At 50.9% G+C, this 27,874-nt stretch overlaps 2 protein-coding genes across 6 annotated transcripts; one reads left to right on the plus strand and one right to left on the minus strand.

Annotated features, from left to right (window-relative positions):
* Positions 1–126: 126 nt before the first annotated feature.
* si:ch211-112f3.4 (EF-hand and coiled-coil domain-containing protein 1) lies at positions 127–5,304 on the plus strand. Its single transcript, XM_053867056.1, has 9 exons — positions 127–833; positions 1,649–2,063; positions 2,130–2,264; positions 3,097–3,167; positions 3,243–3,357; positions 3,511–3,646; positions 4,005–4,100; positions 4,279–4,336; positions 4,410–5,304. Exons 1-9 carry the CDS (start codon positions 317–319, stop codon positions 4,556–4,558), a joined length of 1,692 nt encoding a protein of 563 aa, XP_053723031.1. The 5' UTR covers positions 127–316; the 3' UTR covers positions 4,559–5,304.
* Positions 4,881–27,874, minus strand: slc41a1 (solute carrier family 41 member 1). 5 transcript variants are annotated; one of them, XM_053867062.1, is made up of 11 exons: positions 27,790–27,874; positions 25,178–26,281; positions 19,838–19,945; positions 14,105–14,176; positions 12,316–12,460; positions 11,382–11,528; positions 8,478–8,625; positions 8,333–8,412; positions 8,132–8,266; positions 7,863–8,011; positions 4,881–7,642 (listed from the first exon to the last, which is right to left on the minus strand). In XM_053867062.1, exons 2-11 carry the CDS (start codon positions 25,658–25,660, stop codon positions 7,457–7,459), a joined length of 1,653 nt encoding a protein of 550 aa, XP_053723037.1. In that variant the 5' UTR covers positions 25,661–26,281; positions 27,790–27,874; the 3' UTR covers positions 4,881–7,456. The 5 variants fall into 5 exon arrangements, with proteins under 5 accessions (XP_053723037.1, XP_053723033.1, XP_053723035.1 ...); XM_053867058.1 differs by lacking the exon at positions 27,790–27,874 and adding an exon at positions 27,467–27,501; XM_053867060.1 differs by lacking the exon at positions 27,790–27,874 and adding an exon at positions 26,838–26,855.

A 27,874-nucleotide genomic window follows, 5' to 3' on the forward strand; every position in this document is an offset into this window, starting at 1 on the left:
ATGATCAGGATGGCGGTGGCCTCATGTTCTGGGCCCACCCAGAGTGAACACGGTCGAACACCGGTGAAAGCTGTTGTCTCAGTGACGTATGTGGCCCCTCTGTCAAATAAAGCGCCTTTGGAACCTCTCAAAGTCTTGTGTTCCGCACCTGACCGCAGCCTCCGCGTGCGGCCTGGGTTTGGCTGGAAGGGAGGAGCCGAGCACCGGGTCTCCGCTCCCAGCCCAGCGGCTCAGATCAGTCCAGGACGCAGCGTTCGGCGGAGGAGCGCTGTCTCGAAGGGGAAGGTGGGAGTTTCGGGAAGTTTCCTCCGCGGAGATGGAGCGTCCGCGTTGCGTTCAGGGACCGAGAGCAGCGCGGAGGAGCGAGTGGCTGCGCAGCGCCCTCGCGCACCACCACCGCCCGGACCCCGGGGCGGAGAACGAGATCGTGGTCCTGGCCACGGGGATAGACCAGTACCTGCAGGAGGTCTTCCATCACCTCGCGCACCCCAACCAGGAGGAGGCGGTCTCCGCGGCGGACTTCGGCGCGCTGTGCGCGCTGCTGGGGCTGCCGGAGGAGGAGGAGGATGGTGAGTTCACGGAGCTCCGCTCGGACCTGCCTCCGCAGCTGAGCTTCAGACAGTTCCACTCCCGCCTCTGCGGCTACTTCCGCGCCCGGAGCAGCGGCGACGGACGGTTGCCGCTCACCGAGGACACCGAGCTGGTGGAGCGGCAGATCCGAGCCCGCTGGCCGCGTGTGCGCAGGAGGAAATGCGTCACTTTTGATTTGGAGCGGCAGCCAAACTCCTGTCAGTCCAGTTCAGGCCGGACACCGAAGGACTCAGGTGACTCAGGTATGTAGTGTGTGGCGTTCAGGGACCGGACTTTCTGTGTCACATCCAAACCTATGCGACGTATTTTCACATTTATCATTCAATTCTTCATTTTTCCCCAATTCTATTTCATTCTATTACTGCATTTTAGTGTTGCTTTTTCACACAATGTACTTAGTGTTCAAGTCAGTGGAGATTTATTTGGGTTGTTTTTTGCATCTGAAACTCTCCAAATCAGTTTCCAAGTCCAGTTGGGTCTGGGACAGGGGATGGGTGATATGGACCCAAAAAAGTTATCAGGATATGTGTTCAAAGTTCAGCGATAGTGATCAGGATGAACCCATGTTCCTTCTCCTCCATGTGTCGGACACTAGAGTCTCTCTGTTTGATGATGGAACTCAGGAGTGGAGTTTGTCTCCAGCATCAATAGAAGAGTGAAGTCTGCAGTGCAGAGATGAGCAACTCAATGTTTCAGGTCTCTGGTAGAAGCCGCTGGTGTCTGACAGGCTGCTCTGCCAGCTTTATTTAGGGCTTCAATGGAGCCGTCTGTCTGTCTGTCTGTCTGCTGTGTCTCATGTCTCTGAACACTTGAACTATGGAGCAGTCTGGACACAGTTCCTAGATGCTGAAACCATCAGGTGAAGAAATGATCATGGAGTCAGAGTCTATTCTCCAGATCATGACCCAAGCTGTCCGTCCTTTGTCTTGTGTCCCTAGTGTGGGACAGTCAGAGGGACTGGGGACCTCTGCCTCTCCTCCTCAGGACTGCAGAGTCTTGTCTGTCCAGCGTGAGGCGCTGTGGGCTGCTGTGACTGGTTCTGCTGTCCTGTGTCCAGAGGAGGTGTCGGCCCTGAGGGAGCTGGTGGAGGACCTGCGATCGGCCCTGCAGGGGAGCGACGCTCGCTGCCTGGCCCTGGAGGTGGCGCTGAGGCGGGACCGGGCCCCAGCTCCTCCTCCTCCTCCTCTTCCAACCGTCGCCAGTCCCACCTCCATCACCTTCGCTCAGGGCAAGCTGGTGCCAACCAGCCGGATCAAGGGAGGAGAGGTGGCCCGGAGGCTGGGCCGGCGCCGGGATGCCCGGGACCCCCTGGTGAGGGAGCTGAAGCTGATCCGCTCCTCCCGCGACGGCCAGCTGAAGGAGGCCATCAGGTTCAACCAGCGTCTGGAGGAGGAGGTGGGCTGGGCCTACCAGGAGGTGCGCAAGCTGCAGGCGCTGGAGTCTGCCCTGCGGAGGGAGAACACGCTGATCAGGTCGGCTCTCAGAGGACCGTGGTCGGAACGCGGCCGGCGCTTTAACAAAACCCCTCATTCTCCCAGGAGGCGGGCGGAGGAGGCCAGAGAGGCGCTGAGTCTGGGCCTGCAGAGGGTCCAGCTGCTCCAGGAGCAGGCCCAGTTGGTGCCACAGCTGCAGTCCAGGATCACGCAGCTGGAGACGGAAGTGCAGCAGCACAGGTCGGGATTTCTCTGCTCAAAACACACGGGAACACTGGAGCTTGAGGGACACATTACGCTGCTTATTTAGGATCAGTCATGACGGTGTGAGTTGAAGAGAACTTTCCAGGGGAAAACAACGTCAGCCTGTACAAGATGCTGGTCAGCGCTTGGCGACAATCGAGGGGTTTAGTGACGGTGATCTATGTTCCTGAACTGAGAGTGGAACGTGAACCCAAGAACACAGTAAACACCAATAGAAAACTAGACGCTGCTGTTTCTAAATAAACAGCTGGTGAATGTACATGCTGGCAGTGGAGCCTGCAGCGGAGTTTGAAGCTTTGAACGGCGTCTCTAGCGCAAAAGACGGCTGAGCTAGGGACCCGGTGTGTGTGGCTGCAGTCTGAGCAGGCTGTGACCTTTCCCCTACTCTGCAGCTCTGTTGCCACGGCAACGCCCCCCTCTCCCTCTCACACATAGTGCTGTGTCATTCTGCTTCAGACGGCCGAGTTACTTACTTTCCGTATCTCGGAAACTGAAGCAGATTGGAACAAACAGAGCAGAGAGTAATTTACTGCGATTTTCGCGAGGTGGCCTCTCCTCGACAATGCTCTTTCAATAGGGCCGGATCCGCGATTGCCGCGTTTTCACGACTCTCACGCAAATTCTGAAAGTGCTACAATTTCTTGGGAATGCTGGCGCCAGGGTGGGAGAAAAGTAATAGCGGGCGTCACACTGCGTTTCGGCTTTCGTACTGCGTTTCTACAATGAAAGCTCTGGCTCTGCGGAGGGCGGCGCTCGCCCCAAGTCTTTGTTGTTCAGTTCGACTGCCCTCACATCCTCCTCCACCCAGGTCCTGCTGTATCTGCTCCCACAATCCTCTGGTCCTGGACACAAGAGAAGAAGAGCTCAGCAGCAAGTCCGGTACCAACATTCGCTGGTGCATTGTAGCCATCTGGTGGTCAGACGGTTGAACTGCAAGTTAATCTCGTCCTATAGATGGTGAGTGTCTGCAGCGAGCAGTGGAGGGAAGAGCTGCCTCTGATGAGGAGGAGGAGGAGGAGCGAGGAGCGAGGGATGACGCGGAGGTGAAGACGCTGGACTGCAGCCAAGGGTCAGCGCACTTTCCCTAATGTTGATCCCAAATATTCATGAGCTGCTCCTCAGGTGTTGAATATTCCAGGACAGTCGTGATGCGACACGCTCGCCTCCAGCAGGAGTCGCTGCTGTGCCTCTCTGACGTGGCTGTTCTACTCTCTCGCCACAGCACGCTCACACGTCAGAACCACTCGGCCCAGCTCGGCTCCCAGACTGAGGGCGACAGCAGGGGGCACTGCAGGTGGGGGAGCCCAGCTGCGCCGCCGCCAGTGAGCAGCGCGGGGAGTGGAGAGCTGTGGCCGCAGGTGACTGCTTCCCTCCTCCTGAGTGGACCGTTGCTGCGTACTGCAGTCCCGAGTACAACACTGTGGTCCAGTCTGGTCATGTGAGGTGTGATGGTGGTGAAGCCTTAAATGTTGCTGAATAGTTCAGTAAAGTAAAGTTAGATTGCAGTTCAGATCTTGCCTTGAGTTGTGATAAATAAAGTCAAGATTCTGGCGTGAGAACGTGGACTGTGATCTGGATGTAAACCTTTATGTCTCTGAGCACGGTCCAAATGTATCCACCGTAAACGTCTGACGGACCAAAACAGTGTCGTTGGTGCCTTTTAAAAACTAAAGAAAAGCAATGTTTTGAAACAATATTTGTGTTTTGGTCTTGCAGGCGCAGGAGGACAGAGCCAGAGTGAGGACGCATCTGTCAGCCGTGGAGGAGCAGTTCAGAGACGCGCTCACGCTGCTGCTGCAGCTGCGGAACAAGGTCAGAGTTCAGCCCGCCCGCTGTCGCCCTCTAGTGGCCGCTCAGCTGCAGGCGGCCCGCTGGCGCCAGCTGGTGGTGAGACGTGGTTTTCCATGGAAACAATTGCTGCTGTATTGAGGAGCGCAGTCCTCCGCCAGTGAAACACATTCCGACCAGCCTGGGTGTCGTCTCTCCTCAGGTGTCCTGCCTGCAAATGGACCGGCTCGTGGTGGACGTGTGCAGGAGGAGTGGCGACTGTAAGCACCTCTGACCTCTGACCTCCCCGTCACAGTCACTTGAGTTCCAACGCTTCGCTTCTACTGGCTCCAGGTCCGACCCTGGTGCTGCGTGTGGCGGAGTCCCTGTGCCTGCATTTGACGTCTGACCACCGCGTGGGAGAGAGACAGGAGAAGGGAGTCGGGGCGTCTTCGTCGGGGCGTCAGCCCGGCAGCGTCCGCGCCCTGATCACCTCCTGCTGAATCAGCTCTGTGGAGGAGCAGCTCTGGGCCAACACCTGTGTATATTTCATCTATATGTTACATATGCTACATATTCCCTCCCTCCTCGTTGAAGTCACGTGCGATGCCAAACCCTCACATGGTCCCACAAATCTTGGCACCAAGGGTCATGACTCGGACGTGAAGGATCCTGAACCCTAGACGTCCAAATCCCCATGATGGAACTGTAGAATAGAGGGAAGTGAGTGGTGCAGCGTCAGCCCAACACTATAAACCAACATGGCCGACCTCCAGCTCCATCTCTCTCCAGGCTGTTTCTGAGCCTCTACATCCCTCACCACCCTGTGGGACACATCAGCAGCTACTGTTGGAATGAGCCGCTCACACACACCTGTACCTCTCAGGCTCCGCCCCCATCCAAAGGCTCCGCCCTCATCAGGAGCTCCGGAACTAAACAAAAGTTATCATCAGCATCAGTTTGTTTATTAATTTATCAGGCAAATAAAGCATATTTGGTGCAAATCTTTGCAGCCTGGAACTTTTTTAAGTTGAAAACTGGCACTATTTTTTAAAAGCTCTTTTGCAAAACTCCTTATTTCCTCTCATGTTACTCCAGAACCATAAATGACTGCAACTTTCTCTGTATTTTTTTCTCAACTCTGCTACAAACTCAGGCATTTTTGGCTGAATTTCGCGGCCCAGACAGAAGAGGCAGCACCACATTGGACTGGTATGAAATAACAGTGTTGTTTATTTCCAGCAGGTCAGAAGCGTCGGACACACAAAGGTCGGAGGGAAGCCTCAGCTCACATGTTGGTTTTGGAGCCTTCAGTGTGAGGTGAAGGCCCTGCCTCTCCTGCTGCGGCTGCCCATCACTGCTCACACCACTAACATCCTTCTGTACAGCGTGAATCAAGCGCATGAAAGAGACGCCACTCCTGATTGGTTACTGCTGTGTGGAGTGGGGTCCTCAGACGTTAAGGCCCATCTATGTGTGTGAAGGCACCGTGACCAACGACTGGCCTCCTTCAGAAGAGAAGCAGCATCACAAACAAGCTCAGGTATAGAATAAATATCGTATGTACAAATCGCTTTGTGTGTTTGTAGAAATAAATAGACAAAGCATCCGCTGCCCGTTCAGAAGTATTCACAAGCTTCCGCTGGGGACACGGAGGGCTGGAATCCAGAGCTGCTCCTTACAGTACAGTGTGTGTGTGTGCGTGTGTGTGTGACTCCAGCGCTAAGCAACACGGGACGAAAATCATCATGGAACGGAAGGAGTCGGGCTGCAGACACGAGTGAGAAGGACAAAACAATCAGAACAGAAATCATCAAGTTTCTTCAAGTGCACTGCACATTCATTCGGCCGGCGCCTCGGAGGGAACGCAGGGGTGGAGGGGGGTTGTCTCTCCAGAGCTGGAGCACGGAAATGTCACGGAAGCTCACTGGACGTCCTCGGACTCAAGCAGCTCTCGGGCTGTGTCCCACTCCTCCCCCTGACACCTGCTGAGGTCACGCGCCAAGACGGCGTGTCATTGGCTGCCGTGCTGTGGTTTGTTTCCTGCATATCCAGTGTTGGAGACAACGTTTTGGAAATGACACGTTTCTGCAACCTCTTGCATCGGCGCTGATCATCTCACTTGGTTTGGTGAACCAACGGAGAAGAAATGTGCGGAGCCAGTGTTGCGGTGACAGACGTGTCAGAGGTGTGAGGATGCTAACGTTAGCCTGGATGCTAGCCCACTGTTGTTTGTTCAGGAGAAATCCAAACCTACTGTTGAACATCCCTGTTGTATTGTTCATGTTGTGGGACACGGTGGAGCATTTGGCTGGCTGACGTGTGACACCAGAGACAGTCAACACAGGGAAGAGTGGTCCTGGCTACTAACATGTCCCTGTTGTCCTGTCCAACACTGTTGTGAAATCAAGTCCTTTGGTCTCCTGGACATCTCTCCACACTTCAGCTTCCCACTTGGTTTCAAGTCAGCTCCGGAGCTCCCTGGGTTTGAAGGGGTCATGTGATCAAGTGGTGAACGGCCAGTGAGGAGGAGTGGGACACGCCACACTGAGCCCAGTGTCGGGGGAGAGATGGGACACAGCCTTCAGACTAAGGAGCCTTTGGTAACAACAGACGCTCAACCCCCAGTGGATCATCTAACATCCAGACTGGACCAGTCTCCAAGGTCATTTAGTTGCTGACCGTGAATAGAATTAAGGCGACGGAAGTGTGAAAACATACAAACTGAAGTCTGGGCTCGTCTGCACCTGAGTGAGCGGTGACACGGTGACACCACCGGAGGCACTGAAGAGCTGCAGCGCACTGCTGCAGCCAGGTGAGAGCGACAGATGCGGCCAGTGAGAAGAACTGACACCTGAACTTGACGTTTCTCTGTGCGTCTATAACTGACAGGCACTGTGAGGACCTGGTGCATGGGCCAGGTCACGTTGGTGGCTCTCTCTACAGGAGCATCTCATCCAGACCCCTTCAGTCCAGGTCCACCCCCCACTGATGAGCCGTGAAGAACGGGGCCAGCGGATTCTACAACAGTCGACCGAGCCAAAGGAAAGGGACTGGAAGGCGGAGCTTGTTGGAGGGCGGAGCTTGTTGATTACACAGTGAAATGTCGCCCCAGACCACCTTCATTCATCCCCAAAGTCTTGAGGGGCACCTGGCGCTGCCTCTAGTCGAGTCACTGAGCGGTTAAAAACAGTGGCGAGTCGCCCCATTGAAAATAATGAGGACAGTCTCGCGCATAATCACGTCATCCACAACCATCATTCGATCAGAGCACTCTGCTGTGTTTAGTACAAATAGATCCAGGGTCACCGTCCTAGAGACGTAGGCCTCTAGGGGAGATCAGAGTCCGATGAGGGATTAGCCCTTTGTCTGAGTCCAGGGTGGAGCACCAGGGCCCCGAGTCAGTTGCCCAAGTCCGAGTCTCTGTCTCCGATGAACCAGCGCATGTGGAAGCAGAGCGCGAGGAAGCCGGTGCCCAGCAGGTCGCCCAGGGCCGTCAGGTAGGGGATGGAGAAATTGTCCGGGTCCATTCCTCGGCCCCACATCCAGTGGACCATCCAGTCGGCCAGGTAGAGGAGGATCACCACCTGAGGAGGGCGCCGGACGTTAGCGCGGGGCCCTGTGCGCAGTTTCAGAGGCCGCGAGACGGCGCTCTCTGCTGCCAAATCTATGGATTTGAACTGGCATTTCACTGCACTCTAGCATCATTTTGAAAACTGGAGCGCCGCCTACTGCTAAGGATGGGCTCGTGAAGCTTCATGAAACCGTGTCCTCAGAAAAAAGGAAAACAAATATGAGTGTTCTCACCTGCAGCAGGGCAGCAGCCAGATAGAAGGTGATGAAGACTGGGGTGAGGGTGGTGTGCCCCCCCCTCAGAGAGTTGATGGTGTAGAGGAAGACCAGGTGTCCCGGGGCGACCAGGAGGAAGAGCACTCTGGCTGAGCGAGAGTTCACGGCTGCAGGGGAGAGAGGAGTCACTCTTTAACGGCCACCGGGCAACATTGAAGTGAAGTCTGTTCCTGCAGGACAGGAGGTGCCCAGGCCTGGTGGAGCACTGGAGGTGGGCGATAACTCACAGGAGCTGAAGAAGGAGTTGCAGGGGGTGGGGCACTTCCTGGGGTTAGGGTTGGGGTCCCCCATGGGAATCCCGTTCATGTGCAAGTAGGTGGAGATGCGACTGGCCTGGACGGCCACCAGGTTTCCTCCCACCCCTGGTGAGCACACGCACTGGTTAGGTCATGGCCTGTGGGCACCGCGGCCTCCAAGTGGCCACTCACCATTGATCACAGGCGTGAAAACCGCCATGCCAGCAAAGTTGGGATTGGTCACCGTCTTGTCCAGGATCAGGCCCCCCATACTGAAAGCAAGAGGGAAGGTCAAGGCGGCTCCACGCCACTGGAGCACGTGAGGAGAGAGGGGCACCTGCTGATGGCCATGGCGATGATGACCGGCTCCCACCCAGAGTACAGCACCTCCCGCGTGGACGGGATCTTCCTGGCAATGAGGACCCACAGCGGACACAGAGCCACGAACACGGCGCACACCAGGGGGTTGGCGTAGTCGTTGTTCTCTGTCAACAGTCAGCTGGGTTGGTCATCACCGCGACAAGCTCTTACTTCTCCACAGAGAGTGCAACGTTGATCTCAATTCATCGCACTGGAGTTAACTGGCGACTACAACTCCACATGTTGCATCTGTTCCAAATGCATCTTAAACCACGGGCTCTTAACCTTTCTGATCTGGGGCCCACCTTTCCCAGAACAAATGGCCCCGGGGCCCATCAACAGAACTGATTCATGACTCTTGGTTTCAGTTGTGACCAATAACCAGATTGGATCTACTGACACGTAAACAAAGCAAAACCTTGTGAAATGACATGAAACCACGGGATCAGCGCAAAGATATTTGTCATGGAAAAGTCCAACCAGCAGCAGAAGCAGGTGCAGGTCATGTTCAGCACATTTACTGAAGAAAAAAAAGAAAAAAAAACACTTGATGCAGACTGTTGAGAAAATTGGAAAAACTGAATAAAATAAATATTTAAAACCATGTCTAACTATCATAAATAAAAACAATATCGTTTATTTAAACAAAGCGTGTAAATAAAAGTCTCATTTCAAACCTGCTCCAACAGGTGAACGGTGTTTCCTGTAGGGGGCGCCATCACTTCCTTCAAAGAACTTCTCCATAGTTGGTGACTGTCACAGATGTGCAGCTGTCAAGTCAGTTCACTGACTCACTGCTGCCACCATACGTGGCCCTCTACGGGGCGCTGGCGGCCCAACCATGGGCCCCGGCCCTGTGGTTAAGGGTCACTGTCTTAAAGGAAGCGGTTCTCAGCAGCAGAGTGGCCAGTACTGTCTCCAGAGCTCTGCTGTTGCTGAGCCTCTTCAGAGCCTCTGAGCTTCTTCTGAACAATGTTCTGGACCAGGTCTGTTCTGTTGGCACGTGTTTGCATGAGGAGACAGTATCAGCCGCTCTGCTGCTGAGACCAGCTTCCTTGAAGCTGCGTTCAGACATCAAGGAGCAGTACATCACAACAGAAATGCGATCAGACCAGCCTCACATTTGAGACAACAGGTACGCAAACGCCAGAGACACTGTCTGTGATGTCAACCTTCAGCTCACTCCACCTGTTTACCTTCATCAATCTCCGTGTTTGTCAGCACAGATTTGACCAAAGAACTTCTGCAAACACCTTCTAAACACACCGCCAGCACTGTGTCCCGCCTGTAGGGGGCAGTGTTTTTCAGCACATCCACCACTCCTTTTCTGCAGTTGGACAGTTTGTCTGTTTGGCTTCTGAGAAACAACCCACCACACGGTCAGGTGCTCAGCTAAAATACTGAGGATGCGTGTGTTGAAACTACCGTGGTGTCATTCATGGTCACGCACATGCTTTTGTTCACTCTAAAGGGATTTGAAGTGAGCAAGAATATTTCCAGTAACTTAAGGTTAAATAGAGAAGAACCATCACACCCTCTTCAAAATGTGGTGCAGGAATTTGATGTTTACTGGTTAACAACGTTTGATAGGTGTGTTGTCATGATTATTGAGGGAATTCAAAATATTTCCCTTCATTCGGAACAAAGGTTCCTCCAAAACCTACTTGTGGCTTCATGAAGTTATCAAGACTTTCTCCAGTGACTGCAGTAACACGGGCTGATGGTCGGACTTGTGAACCCGCAGAACTCTCACTCTCAGTCCGGCAAGTGTCCAGCTGTCAACATCAGCATGGAACAAACATTGGTGCTGAAGTCAGCCGTGAGAGTGACACGTCATGAAGCAGACCTGAGTGTACCAACAGGGAGTGACTGGTGATGAGAACAGCTCATCAAACAGTGCCTCTGCCTGTGCTCCAGCCTGGCTGTTTCTGCTCCCTGCTCACCAAAGTCCCTCTCACCGTCGGTAACCTTCGCTGCCACACCGAGAGCTGTGCTACTTCACCAGCTTCCGCAGAATGCTACACCAACACGTGTGAGATGGTATGATCCCAGCGTTCTCTGGGCTTCCTCCAACACGTTTAGATCTAGTGAAGACCTCTGTAATTCACCACCTTATCTGACACTTCTTGAAGCTGAACCAAGTCACGCCCCAGACAGACAGGTAGGCAAAACAGCTCTTCACATTCGGACCTCGACAAGTGAACAGCCAGCAGAGGTTCAAACACAGAGCGAGCAAACACAGCCTCACTTTGCTTCCTGGTGGAATCAGAAAGGTCAAAGGTCCCTGTGGGACAGTTTTCCCTCTTCACACGCCAACAGCGCAGCGTTACATCAAAACTGAAATGTTACAAATTCTTCAAGTTTAACTTTGCAAAATGGTGACACAAAACGCGCCGTTTCTTCTGAATTAACTTGACATAGTCATCTGTGATAGCAGAGAAGTTCCTGAAGAACATGATGGCGCCCCCCAACAGCAAACACTATTCATGAACATTTTTCATTGAACACTTTGTGGCAATACTTTCATTTACTTTTACCTACTTTGGAGTTTAACTTCTGCTGCGGGTCGGACTTTTCCATGACAAATAAATATCTTTGCGCTAATCACATGGTTTCGTGTCATTTCACAAAGTTTTGCTTTGTTTACGGGGAGGTAGATTAAGATCAGTTCTGTCACTTGTATGGGCCCCAGATCCAAAAGGTTCAGAGCCCCTGGTGTTGATGACGTTTAAACCACAGTGGCGCCACAGCGGGACATCACATATGAGTCTCAAAAGAAATGCCAGTTGAGTCTGGAAAGTCCCGTTTCTTCTCCTCGTGTGTGTCCACGTGCGCGTCACAAAAACACCCCGTGTGAGACTTGACAGGAAGCGTGTGCTACCTAGTTCTTTGTACAGTCCAGTTGAAATGCCAGCCAGCAGGGACAGAGTGATGAGGTCACCCAGACTGGCAGCGATGGGCGTGGCTACGTTGTCCGGGTTGATGCCGACCTTTCTGGACGCGATGATCACCCCGATCATGATGATGCCTGCGAGGGAGGAGCCGACAGTGAGCGGTAGACCTTCCCCACCTGAAGCAGCCCGGGCCACTCCTCTGTTTCAGCACAGTAGCTTCGCTCTCCTTCAGCGTGACTGAATTCTAATCTCCCGCCGTGCTTCAAGCATAAGCCAGTGTGCATAAACCGGTCCGCCTGTGTGGCTGTTGCAGGATGATGATGTCACATCCAGCACTCATGAACTTTGGAATGAGCCAGAGAATTGTGAAATGAAGGACTTGATGGCACTTTCTACCATACGTGGAACATTTATATCCACTAAAGACGATGTGTGTCATCAGGTCCTTGCTCCACTTCCTGTTTCAATGAAGACAGCATTGTGATTGGCTGATGTGTTTGGTAAGAGGGGCAGACCAGGAAGTGGAGCAGGCATATACTCCTTCTCACAATTCTCTCTCTCCTAAAATGCTTGTTTTCCATGGCCTTATTGAAGATGTCACTCAGACTTTGAGGCTTTAGAATTTGTTGATGGTCCCCTGACTGATGGCAGCTCCTAGCATTAGCGCTGCCTGTGAGAGTGTGTCCTCCATCAGTGATGCCCAAACCAAGATGACCAGCCTCCCAGAGCAGAGCTCCACCAGCCCATCACTGCTGCTGGGAACCATCAAACAGACCAAAAGTTGATTCATAATGTTCAAACACTATTGAAATTCATGTCGTTACTCAGGCGGCGCATTTGATGACTCATTCCAGCGTAAACTGGCATTTCCTGATTCCTCGGCTGGAGACTCTCGGTGAGGCTGGAGCGTGGAGGTCTCACCCAGCAGCAGAGATGCGATGAAGGCAGTGGCGACACTGGAGGCACAGAGCAGCACGGCATGTCCCAGTCTGAAGTGGCCTTCTGGGATCCAGCCGAAGATCACGGCAGCGATGGAGGCCAGGAACCCAACCACCGTGGCCTGGACCTGGAAGGAGCAAGTCAGTTAGAGAAGCTGCTGATCTGGTGACGCTCACTGACACAGCGTGGTGGCGGCAGGAGAGACCCACGCTCAGAGAGAGGCTGACGGACTTCAACTGCAGAGATATTTGACACAGGTGCCACGTCTCTGAGGGCATTTCCTGTCACGTGTCTGCACCTCCCGCACGACTGGCACGTGCTCGTCATTCGAGTTGAAGCAGTTCTGTGACATAATTTCACACAAAAGCTCGTCTTACAAAGGCCGGTGTCCTCTGGTGGGAAATGAAACGGAGATCCGCCTCCGAGACAAAGTCATGCTGTTCATGATTCCAGAGGGATGGTAGAGGCGTGTTCCGGCTCCGTGTTTGCTCACACACGCCCCAGCGTTCCGACAGTAACATGATCCCTCAAGTGACAAGTGGAACTCTGCTTTCATTGGCCCCAGTGTGGCGGACTGACGGCCCTCAGGTGCCGCGTTGCATAAGAGCCTCTGGAACTGTTGCGTCTGCTGCAACACGGATCAGCTGGAGCTGCTTCGCCCTCTTCATTCATCTTTGTCATCAGAACAAGTCTGAGGCACAATAGCTCTGCTTGACTTGACAACAGAATGAAGAAGTGCCACATCACTGATCACTACAATACAATCAAGACTGAGCCTTATCACATCAGACCAGGGAAATGACAGCTGTTTTATCAACACCAAATCACTCAAACGTGCTGTTTTGCTCCCGCACTTCCATCGCCGCAGCTCAATAACCACTGTCACCTCACGACCACATGCACCTCTTTGGCCAAATATGAATTACTTTGCTCTTTAATGTGAGTTGGAAAAAAAGGATAAATAACATTGAAATGTAACGGTTTATACCTGTCAATAATAATGGGAACAATAAATAAAAATGACATGGCTATAAACAAAATAAGAGGAGTTACCCATTATTGTAACGCTCGAATGCTGCCATCGTGACCTCACTTTTGTTTATTGCATCACAGGTTTTACAGCATCCTGTAAATTCTACAATGAAATGGATTCTTTTCACATAATCTAATGTAATAGTACCATCTTTGGTTTGATTTGTATTTGACCAAAAAATAAAAGAATAAAATAAACAGCATTTCGTGTTAACATTTTTAGAATGTCATGATTTTGCAGCATTTTCACTCTCAATTTCATGTATTTTTCAGGAAGCCAGAGTACAGCAACAGCTAAATCAATTCATTCATCAACTGATGCATTAAAAAAGGCACGACTTTGACCTGTGCGTTCCTGCTGACACAAATAGCATTTCCAGAAGCCGCTTATTGCAGCCGGCAACAAACCATGTGAATAAAGACGCCATTCTGGGGCTGGATTGTGTAACAATAAAGCCTGAAACAGGAAAATATTGTCCTGGCACAATGTGCTTTTTCCGATTAAAAAAAAAAAGGTTTGCAAACAGGCATTCAGATTTAACGCTTAGCTAGAAAAATACACGGCAACTTAAAAAACTGTCAAATGAAAATGTTGTTCTTCATATAAAAAGTTGATTGACATAACTGCAGGTGTCACAGTTCAGCTGTGCAGTAACATAACATAACAAATAAACCTTGAAGACGACAAACCCGTTCTGAATCACAGCGTTTATCTGCAGGTGTGGGCTCCATGATTTACCTGGATGAGAGCCAAGTTCCCCATGATCATCTTCCACATGTCCTTGGCCGTGTCCATCTGGCCAATGTTGGCCTGCAAGGCAGAAGCAGACAAGGCGTTAAAAACAGTTGCAGCCCTCAGGACTCCACGAGTCGCGCTGACAGAACATCTGCCACGTTGCTGTTGACACTTGGACAGGTTTATTTTCAGACACGTGCGAGGGTCACGATCGGTTCACCCACAGATGCCAGAGCCAGGTTGGGTTCGGTTCCGACTGCACCTGAGCCAAGGTCGGCGTGACCTTCAGGCCTGCCCTCTCTCGCTCACAGGAAGGTTCTGCAGCAACACACCTGCAGAGCGCTCAGCCCCGCACTGGGGCTGGGACCCACAACAGAGAGCCTCATGCTATATCCGCCGCCTGTGAATGTGTGTGTGTGCGCTCGCTCACTCGAACAATACCATGTCAGTCCTCCAGACAAAGATACTCTGATCTCTGATCACCCACCCGGTGGCCGACTCCACTTATCTCATCTTTCACCGGCGTACACAAGCAGACCCACGAACACACACACACACGGCATCAAGTGGCCCACTGTGTCCCGGGCGACATCCAGAGTGAGAGGACACAAACAGACCAGCTCCTCTTCCTGTCGCGGGTCGACTAACATCTGGGCCTGAAGAAACCCGCTCACTTCTGAGAGCCATCGAGAGACATGGTGCTCATCATTGCCACTCCAACCCAAACGTCCCAATAGAGCAGCCGCACCTCACTGGGAGGCAGGCTTTTAGCTGCATGAACTGGTTGACATGAAACCCTGTTGCCGCCCGGGAATTTCACCGAATATGATCCAAAGTCACAGATTCTCCAACCTTTCACAACCTTATTTTGGCCATCACGGTCGCCATATTTGTTCACCGCCGTCATCTGGCGGTAAGTGGCGACACTGGCGTGATGGAAGCTGCTATTGATGGGATGTGTGACGCTGCTGACAGGAGGAAACCACAGATCAGTTCCACACTTAAAACAGTCCTTCACTAAACTAACTCATTGCTTTCTAATTTAATCTTACATTAATATATGAAAAAAGACACCATGGCTTGTAGTGAGGGAAAGAGTCATCATAAACATGTTTTATTATTATTATTATCTTTAATGAATGAGGCTCAGCCCAGTAAAACAGTCGCCCAGTGTTACCGTGGCAACAGTTACTGACTTCCTCTCTGTTGACGTTTGTTATTTGACTCAGATGCTTGTTTATCTGTTGTTTATCAAGTTATTTTGGGACAAATAGACAGCTGTGTTTGTTACAAAGTAAGTTGTTAGTCGTTGACATGGTGTGTCGGGAGGGGGCGGGTGATGTGTTGGGGACGCCCTGTTTCAAGATCCTAGCTAAAAGCTTGTCGTGATCTTTATCTCAGGCCCTTGACACACAGTATTCAACGCTTCCTGGCGTCCAGTAAACATGTGATTCGTTTGACCGCGCTCTAGCTCGCTGGAGTGACCACGTTGATGAGGAACACATGAGGCTGTGGTGTTTCAGCACTTCCTCCTCTCTCCATGGTGCACAATGAGTTTGTCTTGAAGTGTTTGTCTTTACATTTCACAGATTGTGTGTGTCCGTGGGCGTGTGTGGGCTGGTTTATCAGACTTGGTGTGGACCCGTTCTTGAGAAAACACCTCCTTGAGAGGACGTACGGCTTTGTGAGGACCATTTGACTGGACTCCACAAGGTTAACCCTGACTTTGAGGATGAAGACTTCAACACACCTGGGTGATGCTAATTCTTTGGTTCAGAGTCCTGGTTCGGGTGAGCCAAGTGTTTTGGATGGTTAGGTTTAGGGAAAGAGGGTGATGATCACGAGAGGTCCTCACAAACCCAGTCTGATCATGGAGATGTTTCTCCTCCCGTATTCTCTCAGAGGTGCTCATCGGGTGGCAACTCTGCCAGAGCGACCAGCACCAGACCACCAAGTGCTTCACAGCACTGGCGCAGAGACGCTGGTTCCATTGGTTTCTGCCACAGCTGAAGGACAGAGGGCAGTTCCAAAGGGTCCAGGAAGAGAAACCGGGCAATAAACCAAAGCCTCTCTCTTCCTAGGAATCCAGGCTCCCCAAGTCTTTCTCTTGTCTTGTACACAAATGCACATGTGGACTGAGGAGGTGGGGGGATACAGACCCTGGCAGTGGGGTTTGTCCCCATCAAACATCATTTATTTGACCAGCAAACATCACAGCAGCTCAGACTCGCTGCATGAGTATCTAGTGCTGCAGATAGTCTAGTGACCATGACCCAGTGTCTCTGGGTCATCACCCCTCGCAACACTGAAGGTTGCAGAGGCCAGTTTTTCATGAAATGCTTTCCACAGAAAGAGTCGAAAAAGAGAAACTACCACTGAAGCATCCGGATCTGAGTCAGACAGAAGTCCAACTTTAACCTCTCATCACTCTCAGTCTCAAAGAATAAGAACCAGTCCTCGCCGTCCACACTGAAAACACACATCACTCACGGAGATGTGGGCGTGGTTTGTCTTCACGTGCAGTCGCACGCGGATCGCTCTACTACAAACACTGATAAGACCGTTTGAGGCCCAGGAGGAGGAAGTCACACATCACTGCACACACTCTGCTCCACCGCCAACAACCATCCACTCATGTTTTAGTTTCATTTAGGCATTTACTTTAAATAATGCCTGAACTTGCTTCATAACAACAACGGTTCTTTCTCTCTTCACGTGTATTTTGTGGTGCGTTTAGTTGTTCAGAGCCACCTTTTAAAGCCCAGAGCCAACGTTGACAGTCCATGAGCATCAATACAGTTTGGAAGTCAGACAGGTCAGGTTAGCCGTTAGCTCTGTTAGCTCTGCGCTGCAGACAGTCTTTGGCCTGGCGGCGGCTCCCTCCCTCCCTCCCTCCCTCCATGGTTCTGTGGTGAAGGTGTGTGGTCCAGTTAGAGGCGCATCAGCTTTAGAAACAGCTGGAAGTTGTTGAAGCACGTGGGCGGCTTCTTGGCTGTGAGTGTGTGGGAAGAGGAGCGCGGCGCACCACAGCAGCGCTGCTTTGACTGAGGGAGGGATCAGCATCAGCATCAACACACTCTACAGTAGAGTGGAGAGAAAGAATGGCAGCCAGTCCATGGGATCATCTCCTCACCTTGGTTGCTCCTCAACACCTTCTCACTGTCAGGATTTCATGGCGTCATATCGCTGCAGCACTCCGGTTGAAAAACGCTGTTTTAGTCGACTAAAAACAACTTGGTCAAGTTTCATTCAAACACTCTTTTCAGTCTTTGCACTTCAGTGTGGCAACTGTTGCACGAATGTTCTGCCTGGACATCGTATATACAGATACATGGTACATAAAGAGGCTGTTGGCAGAATATCCAGGTGAGAAAGTCAGGGATAAAAGTCCACAGAACTGGCCTCCAGTCTTCTGCAAGCATGCGGCGTTGCTCTGGACACGGGCGCTGCCAGGGTTTATTAATCCTCCAAACATCATGATCCCAAATCCTTCACACCAATTAGGATCACGTCACTATAATGAGGAGCCAGAATGTTGGAGGCTCTCTTGCGATCATTCAGCATTCAGACACCAAAATACTAACAAGGGAGACACACCAAATGAAAGTCATGCGGAGAGTCAGTACGAGGCATTACATTTTTCCCCAGAAATAAGCGCATTAAGAAGCTGGAGCACTTCTAATCTTCTCCTAATGAGCATTGGCGTGGAAAGAAACGTGCTCCTGCTGGGCTCAGCGAGCGCAGCGCTCACACACTCAGGACAGGTCTCAGGACAGACTCCGGACAGCAGCCCAGCCGGCCATGACGCCGCCGAGAATCCCATCATGTTGAGAACAGCACTGATCAAAACCTCAACAATCACAGGGGATGTTTGGCAGCGATCCATCAGGAGCTACATTTGCAAGACCACAACACTGTTACTTAAATGTTTCATGTGAGTTTGGTGCATCTGTGAAAGCTTAAGTTCGATACACTATCTACTGTCAGCGATTCTCACAACATTGCTCAGCCAACCATGAGCAATCTTTTGTTATAGTCAAGCTCTTCTATGACTTTTTCTCATCTTGGTCGGAGGGCAATAGGAAATCATATTTATACTTCAGTAAATTCCATATTTTTCCGTTTTATTCTCAGGAATTCCATTTTATTCCCATTCTGAAGTGGGAATTCTGTTTTATAACTCTTACTGTGAATTGCAGTGACAAATAGTGTTTTCCACTTCAAAGAAAACAAAATTAAGTGAAAAACTTTATTGAGGTGTCAACATAAAGACAATAATTCTCAGTACTGTATGAAGGCACGAAGCATAAACACTCCTTTGCCCAGTGCTGTCAGGTCGCACAACAGTAAACTCTGATCATGTTTATTTGTTATCTAACTATTTATGATTTAACTACTCACTTTTTTATTTAGTAATTTTGTCATACTTGTTCATACATTGTATTATGGCTATTTATTTGATAGCTTGTGACTTCACTTTTTTATCATCATACTTTGTGCACATCTTTGATGTTTATTGAGTATCTGTAATGTCTTTGATATGAGTCAATGTCTTTGATGTGGATGAATGTGAATCATGCAGCACATCAACAACAGTAAAACATCTTAAACTCCCTCAAAAATAAACTTAACCAGTCGTTTAAAATGGCAGATCTTTTTCTTCTAGTTCTGCAGTTCACCTGACACACAGGTCAGAGAAGCAGTCACTGACTGTTGTGTTTCCGAGTTGAATGACTCAAGTAACGCTTGGTTTAACCACAGTTGTCTCAGTTTGAGCGATTGTTCTTGTGCTCTTATCCACTTCCAAATCATCACTGGCTTTCAGAACATCTCCAACAAGCAGCCATCGCGGCTGTTGTGACTCAGAACGCTGCCCCTGTGAGGTTCTGATGCTGAAAACCGTGCTGTCTAGAGGACTGCATCGACACTCAACTCTGGATAATACTAGCGTCCCTCGCCTGATGTAAACAGCTTCCCTGAACATAAGCACCTCGTCCACTCAAGAACAGTTTATCGGCCACATGATGGCACTCAGCGTTTTGCAGTCGACGCCGTTTTAATCAGCCTATTCCATGATTCCTGAAATCGAACTTTCATTCCTATGTCATGAGTCCCACATAAATCCCTCAATTATTGGTCCTTAACCAATGAGGTCCATGGATGCGGTGAAGAGGAGGCTCAGAGGAAGGAGGCTAACTTTCACCCTCTGACAATGGGAAATTCAGGTCGACTGTATTCTGTTGCATGAGGTTCTCATTGTTCATTCACCATTCAAATGTGTCAGATGTTGTAGAGTGAGGGAGAGTGGAGCCTTTACTAGCAAGGATAATCAGCTTTAGCAACTGTTTCCCACACACCAGTGGAAGGAATGTGGGGATTGGACACCGCTAATTCTCATCGTCGGCCGTGAATAAAATGTGGAGCCCTGGAGGAGTCATTGACCTCTCAATGGGATGTCAAGTCTTCCACGCCACAAGCGTCGCATGGTTTGGACGCGCTTCATTTGCACAGGAGCGTCAACATTACCTGCCATAAAAACAGCTAAACAAATGAAGGAGACAGAGATGACCTGCCCCCTGCGCTGGGGAGAACAGGCCCAGCAGGTTGAAGTCTTCAATAACAAGAAGGAATGCTGCTATCAGTTTCTCTCAAGCCAATGTGCACCTTTGGCAATATGACCTTTGACCCCACAAACCGGGATGCTCAATGTGTGTCGCAGTGACAAAATACACTCACCGCTGTGGAGAGCCGGGAGGCCAGCGTCATCTCCAGGTTTCCTTTGAGGCCCAGGAGTGCTGGGACCAGGATGAACACCTCCGACACCTCGGTAAACACCGTCCAATGCTGAGAAGCAGGGAGAGAGATGATGAGAGGAGGAATACACACACAGAAATCATTTCACACGTCCAATACCAACAACAAGAGGAATGCTGGGATGCTTTATCACGTCACTCTTGTTTGTCCAGCCGCTCCACCGGCCCATTAACATGCTGGACCACGCCATTTTGACCACAGAGGATGTGGCTAACACACGGTGACGGCTTTAATAGGAACACTTTCTTTCTGTACGCGGGAGTTACTCTGTTCATTAAAGGAGCTGGTCAGTCCTCTGTTGGCCTGAGAAATGCCACTGAAAGTCTAACTTGACTGATGTGATAACAATAAAATGTACATCACATTGCACTGCATTATCTGCTTTTCCCCCTTTGAAATGATGGCTCCCATTACAATCTATTGTAGAAAATGAAGCACAATACATCGTGTCGTACCGTACCGCATCGTATCGCATCGCATCGCTACCTGGCAATACACAGACCTAGTATCTGCAGTACATGCACATGGCATCATTTTACTTGAAGTACTTGAAGTTACACCTTCTAAACTCCAACTCTTATAGAAGCAGAAGTACAAACAAAAATGCAGGACAAACACCACCACATGGTCCTGTGGAAGTAGCAGTTCAGCTGTTCGTGTGGTCCAGTGGGTTAGGTGGCCGAGCATCAACACACAGACTGTGGTGGTCTACAGCAGCACACTCTCAAGGCTAAGGCACCAGATAAAAAGTGAAAATAACACCACAAAATCCTACGTATCCTGGTGCCCATGAGGTCAATCACCCTCCCTCAATATTACATTAGTCACATTTGGCTCCTCACATGAACACACACTGATGCAGGGCCTCCTGTATTGAACATGAATTCCTAGTTCAAGCACCAGAGGACTTAATTCTACAGAGATGTTGAAGTACAGAAGAGTCGTCGTCGTGTGGGCAGCGCTGCTGAAGTGTCCAGCGTCTGACAGCTGGCCTTCGATCAGAACTTAGCGCCATCTTCCTGCTGAGCAGGAAAGGTTTTCCTCTCACTGGTGACATCTATTAAGTGGCCTGTGTGCGCTGCACTTCCTAACTTCATGCACTGAAAGCAGCTCTGTGGTCTGCTGCAGCCCCGAGCTTCAGCTGAGGCCATCGATTTAGGCCCAGTAAAAGCCCCATCTGGAGAGAGGGTCCCAGGGGGCAGCGTTTGCAGTTTTCTTCGGGGCAGAATCGATCCTGGCAGAGGCTGACACGGAGCGCATGTCAAGAAAGACTGGCTGGGAACCGACGAGTGCAGGAAGAGAGCAGGGTAGCTGACGTTGTGGTGGCTCACAGACTCTCTTCTCACACTCGCGAGCTGTTTGACTGCGCTGCTCCCACTGTGCATCCAGATGTACCGGACTGTCAGGGGGGACACTTTTGTTTTGTGAGATTTGTAGGTGGAGCATTCAAATTTCCAGTTGGGCTGAGACTCCTTCTGTCTGTCCCATGGTTGTCATCTGGCCAAGCTGAGATCATTTTGGTGGCTCAGTTTGGCTCGGTGCCTCGGTCAGACCAGCACCTCCGTGAGCCTTCCACTTGCCTTTCACATGTTTGGAGGCCGGCCCTTCTCTGTCCCTCTACTTCTGTCTGGCCATCGTGCTCTTGGCCTCCCCTGCGGTGATATATGTTGTTGTCTCCATGGAACGCTGGCTCTCTGCCAAACAAGCCCTCGCTCCTCGTGCTCTCTTCTTGGAACTTGACTGGACAACCCCAGTACCACTGTGTACAGATCTATAGGAGTCCTGGTATGCAAGCCCCGCAAGGCTCAGGTTGCCCAGTTGAGTAACATGTCCCCATTTTCCTCGCGATCGCTCTCTGTGGAACGTCACTGCATGCTATAGCGACGCCACCTTTATCGCCCGACGGTGTCGGTTCGTTTTGCTCAAGTTGCAAAGGTGCGGTACAGTGTGAGCGGCAGGACGCGCTTCCCAAGGTCACTGCTTCACCTCCATAAAACTACTATTTTAAACATGCCTCACACAGCTTGCATCAAGTTCAAGCGCTATTGTTGCTTCCAGCTTCTCCTGAATGCAGTTTTAAGACAGCACAGGACTCTTTCAAATGGAGAGAGAAAGAAGTAAATGACCTGTTTAACAGGTGCAAATGAAAATAGTGCGATGCCACAAAATGTTGAGGTCTACTATGCCCCAATATTTGCTCCTGTCCTCACCTAAAACTGGATCATTTCCCAGAGACCTCCTCAAGAGATGGGAAACACACTGAAACAAAGGGCCACATCACGCACAGTGCTCAGGGTCACTGAACCAATTCTAGTCTTAAAGCAAAAGCAAATAAATCAGAGCGAAAACATGAAAGTTAAGAATGATGTTAATGCTCAATGAGTAACTATAAATATGACATGTAACGGAATGTGATATTATTGACATATTTGACTAAAAGATCACGAGAGATAAATATGTGGAAAAGCAAATATGGATACATTAAAAAAACAAAATTTCAACATCAAAAGAACTTAATATAATAATAATAATATCACAAGTGAAAGAGTTGGAAAAAGCATCTCCCTTAACATAATGAATACGTCAAACAATTGCATAAATATGAAAATCGGACATTGCCAAATATGCTGCTGAAATGCATGTAAACATAAAATCAAGACACTGACAGACGATTAGTTCAAGGCAAACAATACACAAATGGCTTCGAGTGAAATGAAGTCTGAGCGCTCTGATGGGACATTTATCTTGTAGAAAGCCTGAGGTCGAAGTCTGTTGCCCTGGGATGACATGTCGGTGGAAGGAGGGTCACGCTGTGGACCACATCAGGGGGAAAGCAAACACTTCAAAAGTACTGAGATTTCCTTGTCCAAGTGAAAGATTAGCCAGCACGAAGAGCATCCTAATCCTTGCAAACTCCATTATTCCCCACAACAAGCAGCAGTCCGGATTCTGTCAGCCATTTATGGTGGGGGGTTAACACGCAACAAATGAGTGTTGGGATTGAAAAGCAAAGCCAGTGACCGGTTCTTAAGTAGGTTCCACTGTTGCTAACAAAAACCCCATGTTGTCTCAGTCATGAATGAGTAATATTGAATGGGTCATGCTGCACCCACACGGGCCACCGTCAAACAGAATATATATATGAACGAAGCACCCACAGGTGAGAGGAAGGCGAGCAGTGAGCCTTCTGGAGAGCCATGGGACGGACCAGAAAGACACACTGGCCACTCTGGGTCACCAGCTCCCGTATACGACTGACAGTTTTGGGCCATTCTGCAGGCCCCAGGTCACCAGGCAGGACTATTCAGACACCTTCCTCCTTCATGCCACCCTCATTTCTGGGCCAGCCCGAGTGGGACGGGGTCCAGGCCGCGCCTGTGCAGGCTGGTTGGAAGTCAAACTGAGCAGCAGTGAGTGGTTAGAGTCGAGAAGAGGGTTGGAAACGTCACTGTTCAAACAGCAATGAGACTTAGACTGTCACTCTCCTGCAAGGACACGTGGGATTAGCCGAGTTTACATTTATAGTGTGTCGCGCGTGAGTCCTTCCTGGTTCACCCTCGTGCTGAGTCCGAGTTTTCCACCACAGTATTTGTGTTGAAAAAAGAGAACCGTCTCCCACCTAAAAAGCTCTGCCTCCCCACGTGCTGTGGGAATCCAAGAAGGCACCACAGCGGGGAGCCCAACCTGAGGCCGTCCCGGCAACATTTGACCTTTGCCTCGCCGACCTAGCTGTGGCACCTAGAGTCATGCTGTGACGCAGACTTAGCTTGATGTCGCACTCATTACAGGTGCTCCAAAACACGCCTCCTCTCCAGTCCAGCACTGCCCCCCACCCCTCATGCTGGCATTAGTATGCAAGTACAGAATGTGCCCAGACTGCTCTCCTGGCAGCCTGACACCCCCAAACTTTATCAGCATCACAAGCCGACTTGGGAAAATTCCGTGACCCTGCCGTTTACACAGCAGCTTCCAAAAGGGTCGACCACTACCTGTAACTCGCCACCAAATACCATCAGGACATTCTGAACCATCTCTGCGCAGAGCACCTGCTGCTTTGCTACAGTCCACTGTAATCCACCGCTAAATGAGTCACAGACAGCTTGGTACGCTGACACGTGACGTCATGGCTCTTTTCCTCGCACATAAGAGGAGGACCACCACGACACTCCATCGGTTGGCCTGAGGCGCCACATTGGCCAAACACACAGCACATTCCTAACCACATTTGGGAGCAAGTAACATTCAAATCTAAAGTTTCTAAACAACACTTTGAGTACATTTTTCACAACACTTCAGTCAGTGTCAATAGCAGACGAGGAGACTGACTGTCAAGACCCTGACTGACAAGACGACTCTCAAACAAGTCATTAGCTGTCGCGCAAGTCTTGATAACGCTGTCACGTGACCACTGGCCAAAAGTTGGCGAGGATTTTCTTTAATTCACTCACTCATCTTTAAATGTATATCTGTGTTGTTAGGCTGGTTGAAAGTCTGAAGACTTCAATATCTACTGTCCTTCCACGGTGAGTCTATTTCGAGGACATATGAAGTGACTGCACAAACTAGCGAAGCAAATTGTTGGGGTGGTGGCAGGTCAAAAAAATAAAGAGATGGACAGAAATCAGGGAAACGTATGGCTTCATCATAAGAATAATAATTCTGGCAGGGATGTGGTTAGATTAGATCAGTCACCGAGTTCCTTTGAATTGGAAGAAAAAACATTCAGTTCTCGTGTCCTGACCAAGTGCAGGAGCTGTGACCTTCAGTGCCCCCTTTAGTCACACTTCAAATTCCCAAAATATGACTATGAAGGGCCATGCTTGCTTGGAAGCATACAGCCTTTATGAGGAGGGAAGGCGACCCCCAAGCGACTCACGGCATACGCCCATCTGAGGCAACAATGAGTGACGTACCAAAACAAGCAGGGTTTGCTGAGCAAGTTCTTTAGAAATCGCTTTGGTGTGGAGCCTGTTCCACTGCATGACTCAGTGAACATCATTTGCCTAAAGTCCGTCTCAACAATAGACGAATTTTACTGGAATATTCGGAAGCAGGAGGCTGACAGCACAGCGACATCACTCCACTATCATGAAATCGACTTTGGTAACAAATCAGCTTGTAATACAGTCAAACAATAGCACAAACAAAACCACAGATTTATCGTCCACATGCCAACAACAAAATAATAATAACAGCAATTATAAATTGAGGCAAATTATGACACAACATCTGTTTGAGTTTAAAGAAACCCGACGCGCTCACCTGGACAATATCGAGCACCATCCCCGCAGCCACCGTCCCGAACCCGGCCAGCAGGAAGGGGAAGACCACCTGCAGGCCGATGGTGAAGGAGGTCTCCTTGAGCGGAGCCGGTGGTTCTGGGCTCTGGCCGTTGCTGATGTCATCGCTGTCATTACTCTGGCTGGCGTTCTCCAGGAGCGCGTCTTCCTCTCGCTGACCTTTGGCGTTGGCCCGGCAGTCCATCACCGCCACGATCTCTGACCTCTCCTCATTTTCCCCCGTCTCACCAGTCCTCTCCGTGAAAGCGGTGACTTCGGCCAGCTCAAACTCGCCCCCGTTTCCCGGGCTGACCTCCTCCGAGCCCTTGGTGAAAATCACGGGATGGACTGAGTTGGAGGTGAGGAAGGCCGGGTCCAGGGGGCCTCCCTCCTTCTTCACTTCATTGGCCCCAGAGGACATGTTGATGTCGGGGACTTTGTCTTGCTCTTTCGACCAAAGTACCATGCGGAAGCCTTTTGGAGACAGCAAGGTTGGTAATAAAAAAAAGTCCAGCTGTCGTATGGGAGACTGAACCTGATCTGGTCTGACTTTGGACCTGATCACTCCAAATGATTTATCCCATTCAAGTGTCACAGTATGCAGAGGTGGCTTTTAAAGACCAATGGAAACACAGGTTTGTGGTGTGGAAAAGGTGCGGCGGCACATGCAGCTGAGAGTCTGCCCAGCCTGTGTTCCTCTCTGTGTTTTGGGAGCAGAACCAGTAGGTTCTCCATTCACTGCAAGGCACTCAAGGTGAGCCAAGGAAAGAACAAGGAAACATAACTACTGTAAGTGGCGTAGCAAAGAGTTATTCCTAAGGCCTCACCGCAGCAACAACAACAATCCCCCGTTACAGGTGACTTCAAGTCTTTGTTGAAATGGGCGACTGCAGCGCTGAGAGGAAAAGTCCAGATCACGCTCCCACTCCACTGAGCAGGACAGGCTGGTCGCTGCACTGGAAAGGTCTCACCTTACACCACGTGGCTGCTGGCTGGCTTTTTCACAGAAGATATTTAAAGGTCTGCAGTGCCGGGATTGAATTACGGCCTGCGGAAAAGTACCTCTCCAACCACGGTGGGCGGTCACCTGAAAGAACAAACCCACTGACTGTCAAGCGCACTTCAGCATTGACCAAACAACAACAACATCACAAAAGTTAATTTAAAAAATTACAAATACAACCAAGCAAAGAACGTGACGGTATAAGGTGTCACTACGTGCCTCGCTAAAACGTTCAATTCCCACTTAATCTTGAGTAACGAACCTGTCATTACACGTGAATAGAAGCAGCCGCTTGGTCAGTGAACGCGCTCAGAACTGGCGCGACAGCAACGAGCATCGGTGGTAACAGGTTCATCGACTTGACAAGAATTCCACAAGGTGGGTGGCACCTCTCGCCACCAAGTGGTGCCTTCGCTGCTGCATTCAAATGCGCACCTCGTCCACACGCCGAACCTTCACGAGCACTAGCATAACGCAACTTTTACTTCACTCTCTGGTGAGTGACTTCCGAAACCCGCCGCTGAGTTTGACTCAAACTACGTGACACAACGCCAGAGAGCTGTGGGACTCGCGACTGGCGAGGGTCGCGACCGTCCACTTACGCCGCACACTGATTTTTAATACGCTTAAAACAGGTTACCATGAGCGGCAGTGCTGCGTACATCCTCCGAACAGCGTCGCACTATCGTCAAGCTGCTGTCGGCACGAGGCTAACAGTTCTGGTGAAGTCATTTCAAAATAATACACTGACGCGATGGCTCCCAGGCAGCAGCGGAGCCTTGGAGAATTCAAGCGACTCGATAGATGCTGTGCACGTACTGCGCATCGGTGGGAAGTTATGTCAACACAAAGTGTCGTATACAGTGTTCAGACTAGCGCCGGTTCCGTCCAGTCACGACACGTTGATCACGGCACATTATTACCGAGGTCAATTCCTCGCTGCGCTCACAACCTTTTATTGTGAAGGTCTGGCCGCTGGCTGTGCTGTCTGCTTTCTGCTGCCTTCACGCAGCTTTCCTCCGCATGTTGCGACATCCGCTCGGACTCGAGTCTGTCCCTCGACACAATCCTCTGCTTAGTAGTCAGGACCAACACCGTCCGGACCCAACACGGCCCGGGCGTAAATTAGCGCTCCCCCGCTCGCCCCCGCTCGGGCTGCTGCGCGGCTCCCTTCAGCGCGGCCGCGGCTCGCTCTCGCTTCCCCGCCCGAGTCTGCAACTTTGTGGCTCCGCAACATCCCGCGAAGGAGTCGGGGGTGCCGGGACTTACCTCCCGGAGTCCGGATGCCGCGCCGCGAGTGAGTGAGCGGGATGAGTGCTGCGCCTCGCGGTGACGCTCTCGCGCTGAGGCGGGGACGCCGGCGCGCGCGCCTTAAGTACGGCACCAGCGCGCGGGGCTGCCCCGCCGCCGCCGCTGGTTAATGGTTCAACCCTCCCTCCCCTGCCTCTCTGCCGCGGCCCGTCACATCGCAGCCGTCCCTCCGGCCCCTGGCCCTGGGGCCCGCTACCCTCCTCCTTCCGCGAGCTCGCCCCCTCCCGCAGCATCACGCGCCCCGCGCGCCATCACGCCGCTCGCGTGCTCCACTCATTTACCTGGTGAAAGTTGAACAGTTAGCAGGTGGGTACAGTCTAACCGCCGCGCCGTGACTGATCCATCCACCGTCTTACATAAGCCTCC

This window comes from Synchiropus splendidus, chromosome 6 (genome assembly GCF_027744825.2).
Source record: "Synchiropus splendidus isolate RoL2022-P1 chromosome 6, RoL_Sspl_1.0, whole genome shotgun sequence".
Classification (NCBI taxonomy): Eukaryota; Metazoa; Chordata; class Actinopteri; order Syngnathiformes; family Callionymidae; genus Synchiropus; species Synchiropus splendidus.

Coding starts and splice junctions, on each gene's coding strand:
- si:ch211-112f3.4 (XM_053867056.1), top strand. CDS start 317: ATGGAGCGTCCGCGTTGCGTTCAGGGACCGAGAGCAGCGCGGAGGAGC. Junction 834..1,648: donor GAAGGACTCAGGTGACTCAG/GTATGTAGTGTG, acceptor TCCTGTGTCCAG/AGGAGGTGTCGGCCCTGAGG. Junction 2,265..3,096: donor ACGGAAGTGCAGCAGCACAG/GTCGGGATTTCT, acceptor TCCTCCACCCAG/GTCCTGCTGTATCTGCTCCC.
- slc41a1 (XM_053867062.1), bottom strand. CDS start 25,660: ATGGTACTTTGGTCGAAAGAGCAAGACAAAGTCCCCGACATCAACATG. Junction 8,267..8,332: donor TTTCACGCCTGTGATCAATG/GTGAGTGGCCAC, acceptor TGTGCTCACCAG/GGGTGGGAGGAAACCTGGTG. Junction 7,643..7,862: donor TGGCTGCTGCCCTGCTGCAG/GTGAGAACACTC, acceptor CGCCCTCCTCAG/GTGGTGATCCTCCTCTACCT.